This window comes from Alosa pseudoharengus, unplaced genomic scaffold (genome assembly GCF_046254945.1).
Source record: "Alosa pseudoharengus isolate Yale_2024_CS ecotype anadromous, Long Island Sound unplaced genomic scaffold, YU_APseudo_1.1 YU_APseudo_1.1_scf_15, whole genome shotgun sequence".
NCBI classification, from domain to species: domain Eukaryota; kingdom Metazoa; phylum Chordata; class Actinopteri; order Clupeiformes; family Clupeidae; genus Alosa; species Alosa pseudoharengus.
In genome coordinates, this window is record NW_027468620.1 from 37,272,972 (window position 1) to 37,293,971 (window position 21,000).

The 21,000-nt window shown below is 42.0% G+C and overlaps 1 protein-coding gene across 5 annotated transcripts in view; it reads right to left on the reverse strand.

Annotated features, from left to right (window-relative positions):
* Positions 1 to 20,771, reverse strand: part of LOC143124662 (uncharacterized) — a 56,245-nt gene extending 35,474 nt beyond the window's left edge. For 4 of the 5 annotated variants that reach the window (XM_076286357.1, XM_076286356.1, XM_076286358.1 and 1 more), the window contains exons 1-13: positions 20,212 to 20,771; positions 19,836 to 19,935; positions 19,338 to 19,579; positions 15,175 to 15,365; positions 13,665 to 13,707; positions 11,768 to 11,904; positions 10,273 to 10,369; positions 9,072 to 9,197; positions 5,100 to 5,246; positions 4,435 to 4,653; positions 1,282 to 1,419; positions 864 to 1,184; positions 594 to 757 (exon numbers count right to left, since the gene is read on the reverse strand). In XM_076286357.1, the coding sequence (XP_076142472.1) occupies positions 594 to 757; positions 864 to 1,184; positions 1,282 to 1,419; positions 4,435 to 4,653; positions 5,100 to 5,246; positions 9,072 to 9,197; positions 10,273 to 10,369; positions 11,768 to 11,904; positions 13,665 to 13,707; positions 15,175 to 15,365; positions 19,338 to 19,579; positions 19,836 to 19,935; positions 20,212 to 20,454 (2,168 nt within the window). In that variant the 5' untranslated portion in view covers positions 20,455 to 20,771. The remainder of the gene's footprint in view (positions 1 to 593; positions 758 to 863; positions 1,185 to 1,281; positions 1,420 to 4,434; positions 4,654 to 5,099; positions 5,247 to 9,071; positions 9,198 to 10,272; positions 10,370 to 11,767; positions 11,905 to 13,664; positions 13,708 to 15,174; positions 15,366 to 19,337; positions 19,580 to 19,835; positions 19,936 to 20,211) is intronic. The other variant, XM_076286355.1, reaches the window with a different exon arrangement.
* Between the last annotated feature and the right edge of the window lie 229 nt (positions 20,772 to 21,000).

The following is a 21,000-nucleotide window of genomic DNA, read 5'->3' on the forward strand; positions in this document are numbered from 1 at the left end:
TCTTGACCATCCACCAGGATGATGAGGATGAGACATGGCTAGACCTTCCAGCAGGACAATGATCCAAACCATTCAGCAAAGGAAACTCTCAATTGGTTTCAGAGAAAGGAAATCAAGGCCCTGACTTCAATCCAATTGAACAGTTTTGGAAGTTAACTAAAGATCAGGATTCACAAGAGGGACCCCTGGAATCTTCAATATTAAAGGACTATCTGTTGAAAAGAATGGGCCAAAATCACACCAGAATACTGTAACTGGTTAGTTTCGTCATACGGGAAATGCCTTGAAGCTGTCATTACGAATAAAGGCTTTTCCACAAGAAATTTCAGCAGGCGTGTTCAATACTTTTTTCCTGTGTCATTCCACTTTATTACACATAACTCTACCTAAGGACTTTAATGTTTGGATTTTTTTATATGGGTGGATTATCTGAGTTAATACTAATGTCTGGTGAAAATGTCATGCAAGTAGCCTCATTGGAAGTATACTTACTGAAAAAAATGTTGACGTGTTCAATACTTATTTTCCCCGCTGTATATCAAAGGGCCCAGAAAGCTTACTAAAACACATATATCAAAGGTTCACAAACTCACACTTTAATGGGGTAATCAGAATGAGTTCTTGCATCATTCTGCATCACTTGTTTGCGAACAATTCCATTCCAACTGTAGTCATTTGAGCTGGTGTACTGATTTGTGAGTTGATTTAGATAACTTTGGCCACCAGACAAAGTGTAATTTGGTAAGGCCATCCACATCTGAGAAAAAGAGATTATGAACATGTAAGCAAGCATATTCTCCCACTAGCAGCAGAACTACGAAATTAGAAACAGGAGTTAGATGTATAGAAAATATCAGTCGCACCTTCTCCGTCTGTGTTATAGTGGAGCTGTCCAGTGTTGGCATGAAGGTAAACATTTTCTGTGCCTGTGTTGTAGTTGGGCCTTCTAATGTTGGCACAGAGGTGAACCCTTTCTGTGTCTGTGTTGTAGTGGGGCCGTCTAATGTTGGCACAGGGGTGAACACTCTCTGTGTCTGTCTTATAGTGGGGCCATCTAATGTTGGCACAGAGGTGAACCCTTTCTGTGTCTGTGTTGTAGTGGAGCCCTCTAATGTTGGCACAGAGGTGAACCCTTTCGATCTCCGGATCCTGATCGCTTGGTAGCCTGTTCCAGCCGCCGTGTTCTAGGCAGATGAAGAGGAATGTATTAGTCCAGGTTAAGGGAAGTTTTTCAGAAGGACAAATCCCAAAAAGACTAAACGATTTTATCACTCAACATACCAGCACTATGGTAAACTCCACTTTCTCGGAGATGGAGAGCATCTCATCCTCCATGACCTCGCAGAGGTCAAAGACCAGCTCTGGGCCCTTAGAGCACTTGATGTATCCAAATGAGTGGCTCAAGCCAAGAACCACACCCTGAGATAAAGGAAGGCACTCTGTAAATCAACCATGCATACATTTCTGGGGCCGTATTGACAAAGAATTTTAAGGCTAAAAGTAGCTCCTAAGTGGCGAATTTAAGAGCAACTCCTAAAAATAATGGGCGTGTCACTCCTAACTTTAGGACTCCTAATTTTTTTCACTAAAAGTAATTCACGAAGCATTTTAGACCTAAAAGTAGCACCTAAGTCTGGGACAGCTTAAAAGAAGTCGAGAGGACTCCTAACTCAGTAAGACCTATTCACAAACAGCTTTTTGTGGCATTTCACGTTGCAATGTTTTGAAATGCGTAGCCTATGTGGCAACAGGAGCTTCCAATCGCGAGGGAACAATTTTGCATTCATAAAAGGGATGCAATAACGCCACCAACAACAACCAAAACTACTCATTGTTAACATGTAAATTAAATGTAACCAGGGTAGGAATTTCACAGCGGCCACGACGGCCATGGCCGTCGCTGCCCCTTGCGTTGGCCGTGATGCCCCTTTGAAAAATCAAAGGTTAACAGGCCACTGTGGCCTTGGTGCCCCCTTCTTTCAATAGTCTGCTTTGCGACCGTTTAATAGCAAGTAACAGCGCAAATTAATTCAGCAGTGGAGAAAATGACAGCGCATGGCAAGAAAGAAAGTGCGTCCAAATTCACCCATTATTCTCAGTTGAAATACTCGCGATCGCTAAGTAGCCTACTCATCACACAGATACATGCATCACATCACATGAAAGAGCTTTTTCTCAGCTTTTAAACGATGTTAGCGGCTAATTGCTGTGGTGAACGGTTCATGAGAAAAGTAAACATACGTCTACATAAGGTTCTACGCCCATCTCCCTACCATCTTGGTGGAATACTTCACAGACCCTTCGTTCAACACATGACAAACTATATATCAGAATAAACAGCAGACCTTACCGAACACAAAGGTGTAAAGCAGTCCCCTGTACAGTAAGCCGTTCCAGCGTATTCCGGTTAAATTAAAAATGTAATTTGCAGCAAGGTCTACATTCATGTCTCCAACTTTGGTCTTTAGGTTTCAAAATCTGTTTAAATCGTTCTACATGATTTCATAACAGGGAATTACAAAATAAATGTTACAAATATTGCCTAGATGTAGGTACACATTAAAATCAGAGGATATACAGCTGACTAAGAGTTTGTGAAAGGAGCCTTAATGATCAAAAAATGCTATAGCATGCACCTAGGCTATTTGAGTTTCTTAAAGCTGAGCTGTGCTTTGTTCAATACATGATTTCATAACAGGCCAAATATAATATATAAATATTAAATATAGCCTAGATATCTGTAAATATTAGATGATCAGATGATTTACAGTTCTATGTAATATGTCATGTTTTTGTAATGTTTCATACAGTGATGCAGGTCTACTGCTGTGAATAGGCTAAATACAACTTTGATCATTTTTATAGCTGTAAAGTTAACTTTGGCCTTGGTGCCCTGATCTGTGGCCTTTGTGCCCCCCACTAAATATGCCCAACTGAAGGCCAAGTGGCCTTGCCCCTAAAATCATGGGCGGATGTATTAAGGGCCCCCCACTTATTGTCTTATATGTGGGAGGGGGGGTTTGGGGGTCCTCCCCCAGAACATTTTTAATTTGTTTGATGTGATTTCCTGTATTCTGGTGCATTTTGGGGATGGCCAATACTAAATTCAATCAGATTCATAGTCTACATCCTGATTTGTTGATATTGAGGCAATGATTCCATGCAAAGGCTTGGGCTTCAGGGCCCCCTGACCCCTTGGGCCCGGTAGGCCCGTACAGTAATCCATCCCTGCCTAAAATGGTGAAATTCCAAGCCTGAATGTAACGTTTCATTGTGAATCAAATTAAAATGTTCTCCTCTTTGCAAACGTAGGCATATGGTGACAGATTCATTAATAATGTTGTAAAGATGGCCTATGTTTCATTAGGCTACTTGTTTTGCCTTACTCTTTATTCATTTAGGCTAGGCCTTTTTATTCAGTTATTCATCATCTTCCGTCCTTCGCACTACTTGTGTAGCGCACGCATTCTCAGACCTGTCACCTGTAAGGGAGGTGTTTGGAATCATTCCCGCGTTACAATCATCAGCCAATCAAGGTGGTCATTTCAGTCAAGCTCGAGTATGAGTAATGACGTAATCCATAGCAACGAAGACTCTCTCTTAGTTTAGGAGTTGTCATTTTCCCTTACTAAGAGTAGGTCTGAAAGGTTTTGTGAATAACTTTTAAGAGAAAACTCCTAGCTAAAATCTTTTAGTGCGATTTAGGAGTACTCCTAGTGGTAAGATAAAAGGCTTTGTGAATACAGCCCCTGAATGGCACTAAAATGTTATTACTAAAGTTAACATATTCACACAGCAATTTCTGGTGGATCTGTACAAACCAACGAATTACAAAATGCCATTAAAACTATAAAATGTCTGTTTACTGTGCACATTAGCTAAACAGCCATACATATGTGTGTTAAGTACAATCCCATCTGTGCAAAATGTAAATAAAAACAAAATGTGACATTCTGCTAATCTCGTAAACCCATATTCAGTTGCTTACAGCAGAACATTGTGATTTTATTTACTTTTCACAGTGTCCCAACTAGTTTTGAAACGGGGATGTAATACAATGGACTCGTAGCATATATTACCATGGAGTCTTACTGTTCTTCAGGGATGTAATAGAATGGACTTGTAGCAGATATTACCATGGAGACTTACTGTTCTTCAGGGATGTAACAGAATGGACTCGTAGCAGATATTACCATGGAGACTTACTGTTCTTCAGGGATGTAACAGAATGGACTCGTAGCAGATATTACCATGGAGACTTACTGTTCTTCAGGGATGTAACAGAATGGACTCGTAGCAGATATTACCATGGAGACTTACTGTTCTTCAGGGATGTAACAGAATGGACTCATAGCATATATTACCATGGAGACTTACTGTTCTTCAGGGATGTAATAGAATGGTCTCGTGGCATATATTACCATGGAGACTTACTGTTCTTCGCAGCTCCTCTGTGTCCGTGCACTGGAAGGTGTCGGCCAGGATCTCCACATTGACGGCCCTCTCTTCCTTGGTCTTGAGGTTGGTGGATATTTTAAACTGAACTTTATCCCCAACCAGCATGGTGGCCTTCGTTAGCACATCGTCTGCACTGAAGCTCAGCTTCTTCTCCACTCCCCTTACAAAAGTCTTCAAACTGCCAAGATGAAGGTCCTGACAAAATACACCACAGCAGGAAAATGACTGAGTGCTTCTACTTGAGACCCTGCAAAGAGACATGCCAAGACACCTACACAGCACCATTCTCTTTAGAAAGTTTCCCCCTAAAAGATAGCCAGATGTTTATGACTCTGGCCAGCATCAGATCTCATTACTACAGTTGCTGACGCCCTCAAACTATGTGTTTAAGGAAGAGACTTGACCAAAGACTAATTATGACAGCCACACAACAGGAAAAACAGGGTTCCCATGGTAACAATAGCCTATAGCCCAAAGGTAATTTTGTCACAACCAAAATCCTCTTAGAGTAAAAGAGTGTCTTAGAGCATAGCACCACACAGTAGCCAGTACAGCGGTAACTTTGTCTTCCGTCAACTGTGCAAATAATATGGGTACAACTGAGACAGAGTTTGGACCATTACCGTCAGTATAGAACTTGCCTTGTTGTCATGAACTGCCAGATTACTGACGGGTGTGTTCTCCTTTGGAGGGACTCTCAGCACAGTTCCCTCACTGTGTTTGGCACTTACAACCTCAGTGGTGTTTGCCGCTTGAGGAGATGGCTCTGCACCACCTATCGGTCTCCACTAGGAAATAAAAATACCCAAAGGAAACTGTTTTAGCAGACACAGGACAATAGCTGGTGGCAATGACATTATGTCATACAATAACTTTATTTATTGTGTGATGCATTCATTGACCTTCACAGATAACTTTTTCTTATATCAATATATTGGTGATTGTTACTGTCCTGTTTGTGAGCCATCTTTTCCTCACTGTTCTCTGCTGCTCCCAAACTTAGTGTAGCTCCACAAATTGAGCTTAAATGGCACAGGTTTGCATTCTCACAAACTTCCCAACAGCTTGAGCATTTCTAAGGCAAGGATGAGTACTGTAAAAGCCAACCTATAGTCCAGACGACAGGTGTCGTAAAAGCGACACAATTTCTGTCTGCTGGGGTGTTGCGGAGCTTGCAGCGGGAATTAAAACATTTGAAAAGGGTGCACACATTGTTGCACACTCTGATTGGATATCAACTCAAAGGAGTTTGAGTTCTATTGTGTGTTGCCGTGTGGTCACAGTGTGTCTGTTGATTTTCTTGTGACAGTGACTTTAATGTCCAAACTGTTATAAAAACCTTCTTTTCGACAATTTGTCCCTCTTTGCAACATCACTTGGCAACAATTCGTTTTTGCCGAGATACACTAGTCGCATGGAGTATATATAGGCCTTAGAGGTGCTTGCACATTACCCAAACAAGATGGGTCACAAACACACTCAACCAACCCCAACATTCGTAATTTAAACAATACTTAAAGCAATGGTTCGGAATGATTTCACCCTAGGGTCCTATGCACCATAACCTTGAGCCAAACACCTCCCCCCAGAAGCTTTTTTCCCCTTGGTCGAACATTGGTCGAGTTAGCACTATCAAGTGAATGGCTTAGTGCAGGCGCTAATGGAACCAACGGTGTACCTCGTCAATTACCCCACTAATAATGCCCGGAATGGTACCAAACTTCTTCGCGAGAACTCTGGATTTCCAGGGCACCAAACTTCTACTGTAGTACAAATATGTTCTGTGCTCATAAACCGAGGCATTGGAAGTACACCAGGAGTTTACAGCGAGGAAAATAAGTATTGAACACGTCAACATTTTTTTCAGTAAGTATACTTCCAATGAGGCTACTTGCATGAAATTTTCACCAGACATTAGTATTAACTCAGATAATCCACCCATATAAAAAAATCCAAACATTAAAGTCCATAGGTAGAGTTATGTGTAATAAAGTGGAATGACACAGGAAAAAAGTATTGAACACGCCTGCTGAAATTTCTTGTGGAAAAGCCTTTATTCGTAATGACAGCTTCAAGGCATTTCCCGTATGACGAAACTAACCAGTTACAGTATTCTGGTGTGATTTTGGCCCATTCTTTTCAACAGATAGTCCTTTAATATTGAAGATTCCAGGGGTCCCTCTTGTGAATCCTGATCTTTAGTTAACTTCCAAAACTGTTCAATTGGATTGAAGTCAGGGCCTTGATTTCCTTTCTCTGAAACCAATTGAGAGTTTCCTTTGCTGAATGGTTTGGATCATTGTCCTGCTGGAAGGTCTAGCCATGTCTCATCCTCATCATCCTGGTGGATGGTCAAGATTCTCCCAGACCAAAATGACTCAATTCATCATTCCTTCAACTGTATGAAGTCTGCTAGTATCATGAGATGAAAAACAACCCCACACCATGATGCCACCACCTCCAAACCTCACTGTTGGTAGGGTATTTTTAGGGTGATGCACAGTGCCATTTCTCCCCCAAATATGGTGTGTAGTATGACATCCAAAAAGTTCAATTTTGCTCTCGCCTGACCAGAATACATTCTCTCAGTATTTCATAGGATTGTCCAAATGTTGTGTAGCAAACTTTTAACAAGCTTTGACATGTTTTTCTTCAGCAATAGAGTCATGCGGGATGAGCGTGCATAGAGGCCATGGCAGTGGAGTGCATTACCTATGATTTTCTCTGTAACAACTGTACCAAGTCTTTCTGGAGCTTTCTCCGAGTGGTCCTTGGCTCTTGGGCTACTCTTCTGACTATCCTTCTGACTTCCTGTTCAGAAATCTTGCAAGGAGAGCCTGTGCATGGCCAGTGATGATGCAGTGATGTTCCTTCCACTTGCAGATAATGGCTCCAATACTGCTTGCTGGATGCTTCGGAGGTTTTGATGTGCATCTGTAACCAGTTCCATTGATATGTTTTGCAACAATAAGGTTGCAAAGGTCTTGGGAGAGCTCTTTGCTTTTACCCATTATTAAATGTTTCTTGTTTGACACCTTGGTAACAAAAAACCTTTTTATAGCCCACCAGTATGTACTAACCCAGCTTATATCAATTTGCACAGATAGGAGGGATAATTTCTCTAACTACTTATAGATTCCAGTTTGTTCCTTGCCATTTCTTGCCTTTGAGTACTGCTTTTTCTTAGCGTGTTCAATACTTTTTCCCTGTGCCATTCCACTTTTTTACTCATAACTCTACTTTTAGACATTAATGTTTGGGTTTTTATATATGTGTGGATTACCTAAGTTCATACTAATGTCCAGTGAAAATTTCATGCGAATATCCTCACTGGAAGTATACTTACTGAAAAAAATATTGACGTGTTCAATACTTATTTTCCCCGCTGTATGTAAATAACAATTGCCTGATGAATTGACTCTCTGCTGCTCCCCCTGCATTGACATTACTTCCGTGTTCTGGGAAAAGCCTGTTAAAGTCCTGGCAGAAAGCGATGCATTAGGATGTAGTCTAACAACGCCCAGTTCCAGGAATGTACTAATTTGTTCGTAGTACCAGTTCGCAACAAAAAAATATTAAAAACTTTGGATATACCAAAAAACTTTTACTGACTTTTCCCAAAACACTGAAGTAACGTCAATGCAGTGGTCAAAGCCGCTCCCTTCTGGTCGTAGACATAGATACCCTAACGTCAGAACCAACCGAGCAAAAAACGTATTCATTCCCATGGCAATAACCCAATTAAATAACATGTGGGGAGGGGTATGACTGGAGGAATATACGTGGAGTAGTACTGTGCAGTAGTTCTATTTATTTATGACCAATGAGCCTGGTCTTTGGCGTTGCATTCAGGGTGAAGGTACGGTACCCTGTAGGCGAGGGTTTTAGCCCCGGAGGGGTGACTGCACTCTCCTATTCACTACAGACGATGTGAGGAAGTGGGCTGGCTTGCTGTGAGGTCATCAGAGACTTGCCCAGAGTATGAGCTGTATTAGGGACCCCCATAGTCTGACCCCTGACCCCTGAGTGATGGACCCTAGTGATGAGTGTGTGGGGCACCCTAGGATGGCAGAAGTACAGAGAGATGCTTAAATAGATCATTATATTTGTCAATACACTTTCAACAAATGCATTATCAATTGCATAAGCAAATGGGGTCATTAGTTTGCTAAATCAAGCTTTTAATCAATTACACATTGTACGTTTGTGTGAATGTAAATTAACCTAAAAGGTTCTCGTTTCCCAATAAACCTTAGAGTCTGACTCTAAGTCACATCGCACCTTTCAGATTGACTACCCTTTATTATTTATGAGAAATTATGAGAAACCCCCTCCCTGCCTCACTCAGCCCCTCTACCTTCTGAAGCATGGAAATGGGTTAAAATCAAGAGGTAGTAAGACTCTACGGAGGAGAGTGATCTTGAAGCCTATGAATCAACTCTAAGGAGGAGAGTAACCTTCCTCCTCTGCAGTTGAGTTAAAAATACAGCTAGACCGTCACAAAGTGAACAGTCCCAGCTGAAACAGAGATCTGAGCAATCTCCAACGTAAGTATTCCTACAGGGGTATGGAGATCTTGTCAGTCACCACAGTTACCACCCTGCCATTCCTACCTTATTCCTGGCATAGACCTTCCTAATTTCATTCCCCTCCTCTTTATTTTTGTTGTTGCTTAATCCGAGGGTCGCTGTGCGGTGTGGAAACTCCGGCAAGAGGATGGTCTTCTTTTCCCCATCAACCTGAAAAATGATCAAGACTTAATTCAGTATGCTCCCTCATCACAAACAGACTTGATTCAGTGTGCTCCCTCATCACAAACAGACTTGATTCAGTGTGCTCCCTCATCACAAACAGACTTGATTCAGTGTGCTCCCTCATCACAAACAGACTTGATTCAGTGTGCTCCCTCATCACAAACTGACATTAAAAAAGAAAGACTGAGGGACGCATATGGTGCCTTGTGCTCGAGTTGTCTACTGTCTCTCTGCCGAAACTACTCTGTGAAGAGGATATATATGTTTATCCATGAAGTGTTCCTGTGTTGTCATATGTCTGTATGTAATGGTTGGAGAGTGATCTAGAAACAACCTAATTGTGTGTAATGAACTGACATAAGAGGGGGACTCCAATTTGCTGATGAAAACTTGTGTTGCGTTAATAATCAAGTTTAGCCTCAGTCTGTCAGGTGTAGCATCTAATGTCAATCTGTCAGGTGTAGCATCTAATTAAGCATCTAATGTCAATATGTCAGGTGTAGCATCTAATTAAGCATCTAATGTCAATCTGTCAGGTGTAGCATCTAATTAAGAGGAGTGTCCGAGAGCTCTTGAGCCTCTGTGTAGAAGGGCCTCTGTGTACTCTTGTGGGCAGTGTGTGTGTGTGTGTGTGTGTGTGTGTGTGAGAGAGAGAAAGCAAGAGAGAGTGAGTGTGAGAGAGAGAGAGTGTGAGAGAGAGAGAGAGAGTGTGAGTGAGTGTGAGAGAGAGAGAGAGAGAGAGAGAGAGAGAGAGTGTGTGAGAGAGTGAGAGTGAGTGAGTGAGAGAGTGAGAGAGAGAGTGTGAGTGAGTGTGAGAGAGAGAGAGAGAGAGAGAGAGAGTGTGTGAGAGAGTGAGAGAGTGAGAGAGTGTGTGTATGAGAGAGTGAGTGAGTGAGTGAGAGAGTGAGAGAGTGTGTGAGAGAGTGAGAGAGTGAGAGAGTGAGAGAGTGAGAGTGAGAGAAAGAGAGAGAGAGTGTGAGTGAGTGTGAGAGAGAGAGAGAGAGAGAGAGAGAGAGAGTGTGTGAGAGAGTGAGAGAGTGAGAGAGTGCTTCACTCGGACCTGGATCGTCAGGCTTGTGCAGCTGAATTTGCTGTTGAGGTGCTCTTGCTGCTCTTGCTGCATCTTATACTCTCCCTGCTCCTCAATCCTCTCCTTTCTGCACACAAACACACACACACACACACACACACACACACACACACACACACACACACACACACACACACACACACACACACACACACACACACACACACACACACACACACACACACACACACACACAACAATCACAGTTAGTTCCAGTACAGAGCAGTAACTTAACAAGGTATGGAACATACTACTCTGGTTACAGCGATGCAGGTCTGAACAGCAACCACCTCCAATTCTTGTTAACATTCCCTCCAATAGCCTGACGAGCCAGACCCACATCAAGATGTAGGTTCTGGGGACTGACCATTGGCAGGGGTCAGTCCGAGGGGCGGGATAAACAGTTGTCTATCAAATTCCCTCTACACACAATAGGATAGCGCTACGACTCATGAGTCCCATGCATTTTCCCACCAGCGGAGCTAGTTGGCTAGTTGTTCAAACTTAGCCTGCCTACCGACTCTATACACGATGTGATTGGCCTGATCGAAGTTTAATTTTTTCAGCTCACAAACCAATGGAGAGTTGCTAGACTACCTTTTTTCCGTACCAACAATACTCAGTGACCTCAAGAAATGGAGATCGATGTGAAAAAAACAAACAAAACAAAACAAAAAAAATTCTTATTTACCGGTAAGTTACCTCCATTCTAGCCATACACATTGTTTAAGTTACCTTCAATTCTAGCCATACACATTGTTTAAGTTACCTCCAATTCTAGCCATACACATTGTTTAAGTTACAATATAAATAACTGGTCTGCACCTATTTGCGGTTCTGTGCGATCATCAGGTTCCTCGGACCTGTTGCCGGGATTTATTCTACACTATAACTGATTGGTGTCACTCACACATCTGTTTGCTCCCTTACCCCAGGTGTGCCTAAACAGGCCACCGACCTTTGGCTGTGGGCCCCAGACAGCATATACTATTATTGTTTACAACTGTGGGCCCAGACAGCATATACTATCATTGTTTACAACTGTGGGCCCAGACAGCATATACCATCATTGTTTACAACTGTGGGCCCAGACAGCATATACTATCACTGTTTACAACTGTGCACAAAAATGAGCACAGAAGCACACTGATCATACATACTTTCTCCACACAGTGATACCACGCAGAGACTCTCACACACAGACATACTCCTCCCACACATAAGGACACACTCTCTCTCTCACACACACACTCTTTCTCTCTCTCTCTCTCACACACACACTCTTTCTCTCTCTCTCTCACACACACTCTTTCTTTCTCTCTCTCACACACACTCTTTCTCTCTCTCTCTCTCTCTCTCACACACACACTCTTTCTCTCTCTCTCACACACACACACACACACATTCTCTCTCTCTCTCTCACAAACACACTCTTTCTCTCTCACACACACACACACATTCTCACCGTCCGTCCTGGCTCCACGCTGCCATACACTTGTCCCCCGCGCTGACAGAGTGTGTGTCTGCATTAGAGCTGGGAGTGCTGGAGGCTCCTTCAGCTGGCTGGGAGATCATGGGCTCTTTAGTCAGCTCAATCATCTTCTTATTGTTGATCACACAAACACAAACACAAAACACACACACACACAGGTCAACACTTCACCGATAACAATCATACCGGAACTGGGTATGATTGCCAGGTGAAAGTATGCATCGGTCAGATCTAGTTTCAAGAACCAATCTCCTTGTCTTACTTCTTCCAGAATCTTTTCTTAGCATATGGAATTTGTATGTATGTCCGCAGCGTGCAGATTATCGCCTTGGGCCTAATATTGGCCTGAAACCCCCGTCTTTCTTGGGAGTGAGGAAGTAGCGGCTCCATGGCAACCTTTTGGACGGACAAGCCTATAATGCCGAATCCATTATGCCTTTGAATCGCGGGGGGTGCCGTGCGAACTGCAGAGCGTAACCATCCTCCACGATTCTCAGGACCCAGGGAGACACTTCCACTACTGTCCGCCAATAATTTAAATGTTGATAAAGGGGAGACATTTTCGCATTTACATTTGGATTTAAATGTTGATAAAGGGAGACGTATTTGCACTTACATTTGGATTACATTCACCCTGAAAGAGCTTATTCCCATAGTGTCATAGAAGCAGCGTCTTGTGACCGATATGAAGGGGTTACCCGAGTTATGGAAAATAAAGAGCTGATGGACAGACAAATGTTTCTCTGACCGCAAACACTTGTTTTGATCAGACAGACCTTCTCTGTAGAGAATACAACTTTGTCCTTTGTTTTCTGTGTAAATTCTTTTTAGGCTATAATACTAATACTCTTACTCATTCAGTTGTTTTGTAATATACATATAGGTACAACTTTTGTCCTGAAAATTGCATATCTAAATGCAATTTGCATTTATAGAATGTTTATTTTTAATTGAAGAGGGAAAAGAGTAAACAGGATATTGCCTCATCAGAAGGACCCTAAGCAAAAATAGATACTTTCTCATCATAGATGGACTTTACATGTCAATCAATGTAAAACTAAGAAAAGGTTATTTTAATATTGTATTGGAAAATTGAAAGGATGAATTTGCTAGCAAAGTCAAAAGGTTATATAGGGGTCCAAGAAGATAATATCTATGTATAATTTGAAATTAGTAGCAAAAGTCAGGTGGCGCAATCAGGTAAAATACTCATTTAAACCAAGAAATAGTGGATTAAAGAAATGCCAATTAAATGTCTGAATTAATAAAATGCTTAAACATTTTTTTACATTTGTTTAGTATTTATTCACATTTTAAATGTAAAGTTGGATGTTGGAAAACCAAAACACCCGCCCTCTACAATAAAATATTCATAAGTTACTTTTAATACCAAGGCCAACTACAAAATAATAATGTGTTAAGCACTGTAGACACTCCCAGGTATACTTACCAAAATAAAACAAAGAAGTGTGTGCTTTTTTTTTACTTTTGCACCTGACTTTTTGTGAGTGGTGAAATAGCAAATACAGTCTAAAAATGTAAATGTTGCGCAGCCATTAAAAGTTCCAACTTCCAAAAAAATGCAATTTGTTCATTTTTAAAGATTATTTTGAAGATTATTTTGAAAACACGTTTTTAGAAGCCTTATTTGTCAATGATCCATGTACCAACATTCACACACTACATGCTCAGTGTCTATTCCACAATGGCTTCTGCTGCTCAGTAGTACATAGGCCTTTTTGGATATTTACACACACACACACACACACACACACACACACACTTTTATGCTTTTATCAGCTATTCCTGTTTATTCCTGCACTATAAAAAAGTTGACTTGACTTGAAATAAATTAAAAATTTTATATTACCTTTGCAGATTTGACGATTCCTACGTGGCTCGATGGTAAAGGCCTAAAAACAGTAAAACATATTTAAACAACAGTACATTCAAATATGATATTTACCCCTCAAAATCCACTTTTCTCGGGATATACATTTTTGTCTAGTAATTTGAATGTACAGAAAATACACACTGCTGAGTATTAAAGATTTCAAATCACTTATTTGTTCTAATAAAAAGCCTTTCAAAAATGTCAATGACGTAATTCATTGGCAGAATGCTATCTTAGTGTCTTAGTGTCCGGCTGCGCAGAATGCTATCTTAGTGTCTTAGTGTCCGGCTGCGCCCCCACTAGGTTAGGTCATTGGCAGAATGCTATCTTAGTGTCTTAGTGTCCGGCTGCGCCCCCACTAGGTTAGGTCATTGGCAGAATGCTATCTTAGTGTCTTAGTGTCCGGCTGCGCCCCCACTAGGTTAGGTCATTGGCAGAATGCTATCTTAGTGTCTTAGTGTCCGGCTGCGCCCCCACTAGGTTAGGTCATTGGCAGAATGCTATCTTAGTGTCTTAGTGTCCGGCTGCGCCCCCACTAGGTTAGCTTAGCATAGTGAATGGACTCTCTTCTCCGTATTCACAACCAGCACAAATGGCAATGCAGATTAAGACGCGATTTCCTGGGCAGGTATCGACTTGGGACTATATTGGGGTGAAGCACTGCTGCATGGGCGCAGAGACTGTCCGTGCTGTGGCGAGTGAGAAAAGGTACTCATGTGTTGCGTGATATCTCTACCCAAGTAGCAGTGCTTCGCCTCACTTTTACTCATGACATGTGTAACGGAGGCAGACTGAGCTAGCATGCTAGTTGCCCGTGTAAATCCTCACAGCCCTGACCTTAAGAACGCTTCTAACCGCAGAGTTGGTAGCCTGGGATTTTAGCTCAGTGGTTAGAGCATTCGTCTCCGATGCCGGTGTGTGTCAAGGTGGTGGGTTCGAGGCCCGTGAACGGCGAATGAACCGACCTTGTGACACATGCTATCACAAGAGATTATGCTCACTATGCTAAGCTGAGATAGCGGGGGCTCTGCCGGACTAAGACAATGCAAGCACAGAGACAAAAATAAAACTTAATGATGCAATACTTTTTCAAGTGAACCAGCAACATACTAAAAGAGAAATATGAAATTAGGTCCCAATATATTACATTGCTTTGTACTAAACATCTAAACGAGAACGCTAATTCCACTAATATTTACTGTGAACTGCATGATGTATGCAACACGAGAACGCTAATTCTACTAATATTTACTGTGAACTGCATGATGTATGCAACACGAGAAGGCTAATTCCACTAATATTTACTGTGAACTGCATGATGTATGCAACACGAGAACGCTAATTCCACTAATATTTACTGTGAACTGCATGATGTATGCAACACGAGAACGCTAATTCCACTAATATTTACTGTGAACTGCATGATGTATGCAACACAATGCATACAAAATGTGTGCCCATTATTACAGCAAGATCTTGTCCTCACCTTACTGTGGCTGTCAGGGGCTGTGGTCTGGGGGTGTCATGGTGGGGGGGCTCTGGTGGGCTTGCTTGTGGTCTGGGGGTGTCATGGTGGGGGGGCTCCGGTGGGCTTGCTTGTGGTCTGGGGGTGTCGTGGTGGGGGGGCTCCGGTGGGCTTGGATGTTGGAGGGGAGCACAGCTGAGAGGGACGATCTCCTTATCAAGAACAAGACAAAAAATAAAATTGTTGATATGACCAAAATATTATCTGTCTAGATGAAGGACAAAATTACTGAATATCACCATACAGTTTTGATTGTGTATTTGGATTATTGCGTATTCGTACTGATTGTTCCTCATATTCTATTAATCAATAGATGCAGTCTATGTGTAAATCAATGACATCCATACGGATATGTAGTTTTCACTCTACAGTAATTTCCTGTGTATTAGCCGCATTGTGTATAAGCCGCAGGACAGTGTTTTATGCAAATTAAAAAGAAACAAAACCATATTAATACCATATGTAGGAACAGAAATTTGTCTAAAGATTGTTTGAGAAATGAAGTCTCAGGCGCGCGGGAACCTATTTTTGACCAGGGGTGCTGAATAACAAAAATAACGGATGTCCGACGAATCAGGCTGCAATGATCTCGCAAATAATTTCTGAATAGCCTAAAGTGTGTCGTCTCCACAGCAAGTATGAGACCTAATAATATCTATCTTAGCGACTAGGATAGTGAAATGATTTCACTAGCTATGCATTTATTATTTTTGCAAAACTGTAAAACACAATTCTACACAAGTTTCTTTCAGCTTATCCATGTTTTTTTTGAACATGTAAATCGCATAGAATATGTAGGCCTATATCAACCGTAGGCCTACACACTTGATCGCAATCACATAGATGAAACCACGCTACGGTTCTTACAGTAACTGACTTACGTTCACGTTGATCTCTATAACTGTTAATTTTTAGTAGCCTATATTCAAACCTATCCATAAACCTTTTTTGCTATTTGACTCATCATTTCACATACAAAAATATAAATAATGTCAGAGAGCGAATTAGTAATTATTTAAAAATATATATAATATTTAAAAAAAAATCTATCTCCTGCCAGCAGGGGGTGCTGCAGCACCCTCAGCACCTCCTTTCCGCGCCCTTGTGAAGTCTCAGCCAGCCAGGAGTAGAGTCAGAAATCTCAGAGAGCTTTATTCACGAATATCCGGAGACCTACGTCATGTTGCTAACAGACGCAGTCTGAGGCAACAAACAAGGACACACAATTTATACCCCCCTGACAAGTCAGACAAGACATGACATCTCCATTAATGGTATGCAAACCATCTTACGACCTAGTTACCCAAGAGTTGACCATATCTATAAGGTTGTATCCCATAACAACCGACATCTATGGAATCCAGTCAAGATTGACCCCAAGACAGTAAATAAGGTCTTGGGCGCCAGCCCGCAGGAGCAGGGCCTACACAGACTCCTTCGAAGTCACACACACACACACACACACACACACACACACACACACACACACACACACACACACACACACACACACACACACACACACACACACACACACACACACACACACACACACACACACACACACACAGCATGTCACACACACACACGCAGCATGGTTGCACAAACACCTTGAACATGGCATTCCACAGATGTTACCTCATGAATCTCCCCTTCACTTTCTGCTTACAGCAGCGTCTCTTTCTTTAACATGAGCACAGACCATACCAAAAGAGCAAATGGTTTAATATAGCACACACATATATGGTGAACACCTTTTAGGCCAATATTTCTTACTACATGGCCAACATTTCTTACTACACATATTAACTGCCCCCATGTATTAACCTCATAGCTGAAAAAATTTTGCAAAATTTGTATGTATGCAAAAATGCTATTTGCAAAAATGTATAAGGCGCTAATAGTTGGGAAATTACGGTACCAGACGTGTATTTAGAAAGTTTCAGGCCTTAAATCCATGACCTGCACTAGTACCTCTAGCAGCAGGGTTTGTGAAAGAGAATGAGACACTGCCAAAACTTTTGGTCACGACTATATGTATATGTGTGTGTGTATATATATATATATATATATATATATCAGAGGAGGCTCCTTCACTGAGGAAAGGGAGGAACACCCTCCATAAAATTTCAGAGAAAAATAAAAAATATATAAAGTGAATTACTAATCTGATAAATTACTGTTAATATTACTATTTTTAACACTTTGAATGAACAAAATCGTTCCCCTAGGTCAAAATGCCAACAGCACCCCCTATCGCTATTGAAAATTACTGTATGGAGGAGCTTCCTCCTCAAGCCCCTCATTGAAGTCCATTATAAACGCCTCGGGCCCCAGCGGCTCGTGAATCACGTCGTTTTCAATGGCCAAGGGAGGAAGCTCCTCCGTACAGTAATTTTCAATTGCGATAGGGGGTGCTGTTTTTAGCGGCAACGGTTCAAGAACGTTATCTGCAGTCTACGAATCTTATGTTGAACGGAAAGCTTGTTTTTTGCTCGTGAAATAAACAGTACAATGGAATCAGAGGACAATCTCAAATCTTTTATACATTCAAATACACTGTGAATACACTGATGTATGATGAATGTTTATCAAAGCAGGAAGACCAGCTCCAAAAATTCATATTCCAAAACAAGACGGTAAGGCTAGTGTAGGCTACTGAATGCTACATAGTCAGACAAATAGGCTACTAATGGCTAACTGGTAACATTAGCACAGAAAACAATCAGCCATAGCCTACTGCTGACCTGTCACATACGTGGACAGTTCACTTGGTGATAAAACATTTTTGGATAGTTATGCGTTGTTATAATCATCCAAGTTATGCTTTCATAAATTCCCACTTAGCTATTACAACCTGTCTTTAAATTATAGCGATTTGGCTTTAAAAACAATAGCATGTTACAAATAGCCACATTTAAGGTCTATTTTTAATGGTAAATAGTTACATGGTTTTATAAAACAAGTGTCTATTTTTATTATTATAGACTTTTCTGCCAATATATTACACTGAGCAAAACCTCCAGACTTTCCGTAATTTTTCACATCTGGAAAACAGTATTTCATAACTAGACCTACATATCTTCCCTGACTTCCCAGACCTAAATTTACATTTACATTTATTAATTTAGCACTATTATCCAAAGTGACTTATATATTTAAATTATATTACAAAGTCCATTGTCCCTGGACGAATTTGGGGTTAAGTGCCTTGCTCAAATGCACAATGGTTGAAGCCAAGAATTGAACCCACAACTTTTCTGGCTGCTGCATGCTTGCCTAGCTCCTTAGGTCAGACCCCCCCCCCTGCTACATAGTACATACTGCTGCCATAAATGTGTCTGGGTAGGCGGCCTACATACTCTATTGTTCACATATGCCACCAACACCATCACAACCTCACATTTGCCACTAACGCCAATCAAGCAGACATTCCTTCCTCCGTTATTTTTTTAACCACCAGCCGCCACTGATATATATATATATATATATATACTCTTTTGATCCCGTGAGGGGAAATTTGGTCTCTGCATTTATCCCAATTTGTGAATTAGTGAAACACACTCAGCACACAGTGAACGCACAGTGAGGTGAAGCACACACCAACAGCGGCGCTCGGGGAGCAGTGAGGGGTTAGGTGCCTTGCTCAAGTGCACTTCAGCCGTGCCTACTGGTCGGGGTTCGAACACAACCCTCCGGTTACAAGTCCAAAGCGCTAACCAGAAGGCCACGGCTGCCCACCTACTCCTAGCAACAAGCTAGACAAGAAACCAAGTGACCTCTGCGACCTTTTTTGCAAATGTCTGTAGACCAGAACAGAATGGTTTTCAGCCTGATTTGACAGATTTCTGACAGAAGGGTTGATTTTATTAGACTGTTGCTCACCTGATTTCTTTTTAGACCACAAGGAATACGTTCTTTATAAATAACGTCAAAGAACACCACAAGCATGCATCGTTTACTACATCCAGTTAATGTATGAAACAGAGCAACGTGCACTATTTTATATCCAGCCCTGAATGCTCCACATGAGTTACTGAGTACCGGTATGTATGATACAGAGCTATGTGTACTATTGAGTATCCAGCCCTGAATCCTCCAGAAGAGCTGAGGGGGAAATTCACCTGCTGTTGGCTCTCGTCCTCCTCGTCTGGCAGCAGAATATCTGCGTCTGAGGACCAGGGGTGGTCTGGAGGAGGAAGGCCCAGGAGTACGGCCTCCTGCTGCAGCCTGAGGAGGTGGTACTTGGTGGATTCGTCAGCCTTCCGCAATGACAGGAGGTGGGTATTAATGTGCTGCAAAAACTCAGTCATCGCACACCGCTGGGGGTCATCAGGGTCCAACGTGACGCCGAGATGATGCTCTCCTAGAGGACACAGACAGACAGGCAGAGGAAGACAGACAGACAGACAGACAGACAGGGAGAGGGAGACAGATAACCAGAGGAAGAGGGAGGTAGATAAGACAGGCAGGCAGTAGGCAGACAGGCAGAGGAAGACAGACAGACAAATAGAGCATTTTCATTCTCCAGTCATGACATAATACATGATCCTCTCTCTGACCCCAACCCTCCACCCCCCCCCCCCCCACCCCCACACACACACACACTGAAAGAGACGTACTCAGCTCCTGCTGGAAGTACAGCTGCTCCTTGGCCAGGTACTGCATCTTCTGTAGGTAAACACCTCGATCCTTCCTCAGATTCTCCCGCTCCTGGAGGATCTGAACGGTACAAGGTTTAAGGGACTATTTAACAGCAGTGCTGCAATAAAATTATTTAAATTATGAGTTTTTAAAAATTTGACAGACCCAAAATTAGAAACTGCCTATGCCAGAGTACTCCATTGTATTCCTAATACACATGGCAATAAACTGGAACTTGACATTTTAATGTGTAAAATGCACTGACTTTAGTGAAGAGTAAAGTAAACGTGAACTAAACAAAAACTGTAAAAAAATGGAAAAGTTATGGTGGTATTCACTGCCAGGAGAACTCACCTCGGTAAGCTCACGTACAACGTGAGTTGTAAGGGGACCTGGTTGCACTGGTTCGTGAGGTCCACGTTTTGGCCCAAAAGCAACCTCACGTCGAACCCCCGTCCTCGTTTGGACGCCTGGAGCCTTCCGAGAAAGCTCATGTTTCGACGGCGGATCGTGTACACTCTGTCCTGGAGAAGGAGTGTACCCGCTTGCGCCTGGTCGTTCCTCTTTGCCATCGACAGGACAATAACCTGCATCCATGGCATAACCTGACTGCAGTCCAGATTAGGTTGACGGAGACACGAGTCCTTTTGGCAGTAGTAACATTACCTGCAAAACATGGATGTTTTAGTTGCGAAGAAGGACAAGTGGTATTAGAAAGTGGGCTGGTCCAAGGTCTGTCCTATGGAATTTAGCCGGATTTAGCCGCTGTCATACGAACGACATTTCACCATAGAGTGCGAATGCAAAGGGGGTTGTAAACAAGTTAGCTAAATCCGCAATTAACCAAGAACATGTGAAGTAAGTAATCCATAACAAAGTTGATGTACCATACTTCAAGCCCCATGCTTGTTTGAACAAACAAAGACTTTTAATTTGACTGATGTAGCAGCACGGTTCTAAATACTTCCGGGTCGAATTTTTGGACTCTCAAGAAAGCAAAGCATAATTTTGCACATCTTGATTCCGAAGTGGCTTTCTAATAATGTGATGTCGAAAACAAATTCACCAGATTAAATGTGAAATTATTTGCGCGCACATCTTCGTAGTCCACGAATTTACCACGCCCCCCAAAAAAATGAATTT